At 44.3% G+C, this 4949-nt stretch overlaps 1 protein-coding gene across 1 annotated transcript; it reads left to right on the top strand.

The window, feature by feature from the left end:
- Window positions 1-444: 444 nt before the first annotated feature.
- Window positions 445-2056, top strand: LRRC30 (leucine rich repeat containing 30). The gene has a single exon (XM_085604171.1). It carries the CDS (start codon window positions 513-515, stop codon window positions 1392-1394), a length of 882 nt encoding a protein of 293 aa, XP_085460297.1. The 5' UTR covers window positions 445-512; the 3' UTR covers window positions 1395-2056.
- The last annotated feature ends 2893 nt before the right edge of the window (window positions 2057-4949 follow it).

Below are 4949 nucleotides of genomic sequence, written 5' to 3'. Positions count from 1 at the left end.
ATTCACATACATAGCAGACATGGTTTCCAGTCAGTTTGGTAGCGGTGTTACATACATTAACTGCACTCGAATATTGCTTGAGAGTTAGCTACGGAGACCGTCAGAAGGCACATCCCTGCCTAAGTTAAATACAGCATCCTCCTGCTCCGCGCGCAATGACGTCAGGAGTCCGACCCGAGAAGGAGTGACGGGTGCAGCTGTGCAGCAGAAGGCCGTTTGAATTAACCAGGCCTATTCAGCACTTTCCGAAATGAGGTGTTCATTACCATCTGCCCCGTGAACACAACCTACACACCCTACTCGAACAAGCGGTGCTCATCTCCGTCTGCTTGTGTCGCAGAGCATGCTCGGGAACCCGGAAGTGCCTTCCTCCTCTCCTCAAGCAGGTTTCTGCGCCGTTCTTCACTGCTGGCTGCCTTGAAGTTGAAACAGTTTGAACCAGAACCTTGACTTCACATGCTCTTGAAAACAAGACACTGGCCTTTGCACGGTCATTGCAGTCTGGGAGTCTAATGGGAAACAAGCAGTCGAAATCCTCAAAGGAAAAGCAGCAGAAAGGCGGAAAGCAGCCTGCTAATAATGCCAAACCAGCACCATTGAATCAGGGCCCACAGACCAAGCGAAGCGGCAACAACTTATACCTCAGCTTGGTGCTCAAGGGCATGGTGGAGATCCCCAAGCATGTGTGGGAGCTTACGGAACTGCAGCGACTGAATCTTTCGCAGAACCGCCTCTACATTCTGCCTCCCGCTCTGGGGAGACTAGATCACATTGTGGTACTGAACTTATGTGGCAACCGGTTGACATATTTGCCAAAAGAAATTGGTCGGTTGAGAAACCTCAAGGTTTTGTTTGCCAACATGAATTTATTGACTGAGGTACCTGAAGAGCTGAGCCTCTGCGGAAAGCTGGAAGTGTTAAGTTTGTCACACAACCTCATATCAGAACTTCCTCTGAGTCTAAATGATCTGAACTTTCTTAAGAAGTTAAACCTCGGAAGCAACCACATAGTCCACATCCCATTGTGTGTGTTTTCCATGAAGAGTCTTGATTTCTTGGATGTGGGCTCGAACAGGTTAGAAAATATTGCGGAAACCATCCAGCATCTGGAGCGTCTGCAAATATTTATTGTTGAGCATAACAGCATCCACATGTTGCCGAAGACTCTCTGCTCCGTGACCGCTCTGGAGTTACTTAATGTAGATCACAACTGCCTTCACACGCTCCCCGATGAGCTGTACCTACTCTCAAGATTACCAAGAATTGCAAAGAACCCAATGGAAAAAGGACTCCATGTTTTACATAACCCTTTAGCCAGACCACTTCCATACATTCTCGAGGGAGGATTGGATGTGCTCTTCAGCTATCTTAAAGACAAAAAAGAGAAAAACTAATCTGCATTTTATTGTTGGACCACTCACAGTAAGCACTCAGACCTATCCTAACTAGGAATGTTCAGTTCCACCTGGTAGGCAAGATGGGCCCGTACCTTTTGAGGGAGCCGCGTTGGCCCACCCAACCTACTACATTCACATCTGGACAAAGCTCTGTCTGCTTTCTTTTGAATGCTGATGTCCTTTCTCTATGTCTAATGGCTTTAGTTGCATGTTAATCAGCATTTGTCTGAGCTACTTTATGTGTTTCAGTGTCTAGAATAGGTATGATACCAGCAGGGATCCCATTTGCACCCAGAAAAATCAGGAAGGGAGCTTAAAACACGAGGCCATCAACAAAAACAGAGGATGCAAGCATCTATCTCAAGGTAATTAAAAGAAAGAGACCGTGATATAAGATCAATTATTTATATTGTATCAATTCTGCCTTCCCATAATAAGTTAATAGATATGAAATTAGAACATATATCTCATGGTTCTTTCTTTAATATTGTTAGTGCTGAAACTTATTCATGAGACCCAATTGTACGTATAAAATAAATTACAAATAAAATGACCAAAAGAAATGTTTCTGCTCTAATAAAAATGTTTTGATTACTCTACACTCAGCACATGATGTGTATTTATGTGTGTGCTTTTGCCGGTATTGTGTCTTTTACTTAGAAGCACGTTTTGAACTGAGCTAGAAATTGCTAAATCTCGGCTTTATCAAACACGTATAATATGTGATGTATTTTCTATTGTTCAAATGAACAAAACACATTTTGCAAATGTAGTTAAGGTTACAAAGGGTGCATACTGCACCTTCACAAATTAGAAAAAGTGCAAAAACGAATTAAATACTTCACCTGGGGGATATTTTATTGAAATAAAATGTGTTGTACAAACACTTACGTAACCCTGATTAATGCTTGTTGTTATGTTATGTGTAGGCTGTGGTTAATTGTGTGTAGGTGGTTGCAGGTGGTGGGCATTGGCAGTCATTTTTGGAGACAAATACTTATTTTCCATCAATCGAATTTGACCCTGAGCAAGAGAGAGAGAGAAAGTCAGAAAACGGAGAAAGAAAATGAATTAGGAAAATAGGAAATCACTGACAAATAGAGAAAGCAGCAGAGAAAATGAACTTGCAAGAGTGAAATAAAGAGACCATATGTGTAGGGAGGGGGAAGGAAGAGGTACGAAGTCAAAACCAGGCACTCAAGATATTCAGCAGCCCTGACAATTTGGCAGCACGGGTGGCAGACTCCGAAAAAAACTTGGTCCCTTCGCACTTATTTTATTTATTTATTTTTTACAAATTCAGCATTGCATGGAGAGTCCTTTAACACTGAGGACTAACATATAAATATGTATCCTTTGCAAATTTCTTTTGTGAAATGAGTATAGATGTAATATATGTTTTGGGTGAATTTGGCTTTATTATCATCAGTTTTCTAGGCCCTGGAAAAATATAGGGGCATATTATCAAGAAACGGCTTTAAAATTATCGCCGCTTTAGCGGCAGAAAACTGCAGCTAAAGCGGCGATAATGGGCTTGATAATATGCTCTATGGAATTCCAATTGAAGCCCATGTTAAATGTGAAGGACGTCTAACATGGGCTTCAATTGGAATTCTCTACGGCATATTATCAAGCCCATTATCGCCGCTTTAGCGGCATTTTTCTGCCGCTAAAGCGGCGATAATTTTAAAGCCGTGCTTGATAATATGCCCCATAATTAGGTGGACGAAATCTTCCATCATGTGCATATTTTGCTTGATTTTTGCTTACAGGAGAGTGGTTGGAAACGAAAATGTCTAGAAAGAACAGTAAAATTACTACAGAGTAACATTTTCTCCTCAAACCAGCATCCTGCTAGTCAAGGGCGTAACGTGGGCCCCGGCAGTCCCTGTGGTGGTGGGGCCTCCAAATCTTTAGGGGGTTCCCATTCAGTCCAAGACCAGTGTATATCGGTACGATATGAGAAACTTTGGGGCCCATCATCACATTCTCCAGGGGGAGGCCATCAGTTTGCATTATACCACTTCTGCCAGTATCTTGTGACATCTTCCAACTGGAGGTATGCCCTTATAGTAAGGGGCATATTTATTAAAGATTTTCATCAATTTTGCAGCTCGCAATGGGGCACAAGAGCGATGCAACTCCTAAGTTTGATTCATCAAGCCACGCAAGGTCACCTTGCGTGGCCTTGGGTGGCTTGATAAATCTAGAGTAATGCAACACAGCTCAATTCACTGCATTGCGGTATTCTGCCCAAGAGAGGTGTTCTATGTGTGGAGCATGAGTGTTCCCAAGCATCCATCTATGGATTTTGGTGCATTCCCAGATTTACCATGAGTGGTAGACCTAGGAATGCATCTTAATGCTATACCTCCCCCTGGATAGGCACAGCGAGGAAAAATATCTGTATTTCTCCTCATTACTTCTTCTTTGTATGTGTGCTGCATTGTGCAGCGCACATAGAAAGAGGAAAATGCCTCTCATGATTGTTTTTGTGCAGAAAGTTGTCCCTTTGTGCACAAAAGCAATCCTGCTTACAACGCAGGCACCCTTGCACCATAGGCTAAGGGTGCCCGCATTGGTGCTAGGCAGCACATTTTGTGCCAGCACTGGGAAATTACATGAATGCGCCGTAGATTTTTAGGCAGCAGCGGCCCGTCCGTAGGGGCTGAGGGACCAAGCACCCCACCTTTTTCCCCAGAAAGAAGAGAGTGTCAGGGTGAACCAAGGTCAGACACTCTTCTTTTCCAGGTCAGGCAGCCAGGAGCTGGACATGTGCAAAATGGCTGCCTGAGCTGAACTTTGGGTGACTGAGGATGTCACAGCCTTCAACCTGGCAAAAGTGATTCAAGGCCCTCCCCCTCATGGCGAGAGGTAGCGTCACCCATTGCCTTGGACCTGGGTGCTTCAGTTTTAAGCCCTCAAGTGCCCAGGGCCAAGTTTCACTGAACCCCATCCCACTTGGTGAAGAGGTTGGGACTGCTGCCTTCCGACACTGGCTGACCTTAGGTCAGCCAATGTGGAAAGGCAGCAGTCCCAACCCTCCTGGGACCTCCAAGGCTTGGGACTGCCAGCTTTCGAGGGAAGCAGGTAGTCACAACCCTTCTGGGACCTCCGAGGCTTTCTTCTCAGGGATCTACATGTAATGCAAGTGTCATGTTTAAAAAAAATCTTTGGTGCATGCATGCGTGTATGTATGAATGTATGTGTATTTGTTAGTGAGTGTTGTGGATGGGCATGTGTGCATATGTGAATGCATGGGTGTGAGTGATGTGTATGCGTGCTTATGTTCCCCCTAAACCTTCTCCTTCCTCCCTGGTAATATTACCAGCTGCCACTGTTGTTAAGTTTGGCGCATTCCTGTCCTTTCCCTATCACACAGCGCAGACAGCAAGATGACTTACTGTGCTGCAGTGCATAACAATTTCATAAATATGCCCCAGAAATTTTGGTAAGAAACCGGGAGGAACTTTTCACAAAATTAGGGGAAAAAATGTCATGCTTTCATCCAGGGGTGGTTTCTCCATTAGTGCTCTGGGACTGCGCCTCTCC

The sequence above is a fragment of the Triturus cristatus genome, chromosome 5_1 (genome assembly GCF_964204655.1).
Source record: "Triturus cristatus chromosome 5_1, aTriCri1.1, whole genome shotgun sequence".
Lineage (NCBI taxonomy): Eukaryota > Metazoa > Chordata > Amphibia > Caudata > Salamandridae > Triturus > Triturus cristatus.
Note: the sequence above shows the minus strand (reverse complement) of the source record. Positions and strands in the feature narration are given on the sequence as shown.

Bases quoted from the DNA above. Each gene is read 5' to 3' on its own strand.
- LRRC30 (XM_085604171.1), top strand. From the start codon at position 513: ATGGGAAACAAGCAGTCGAAATCCTCAAAGGAAAAGCAGCAGAAAGGC.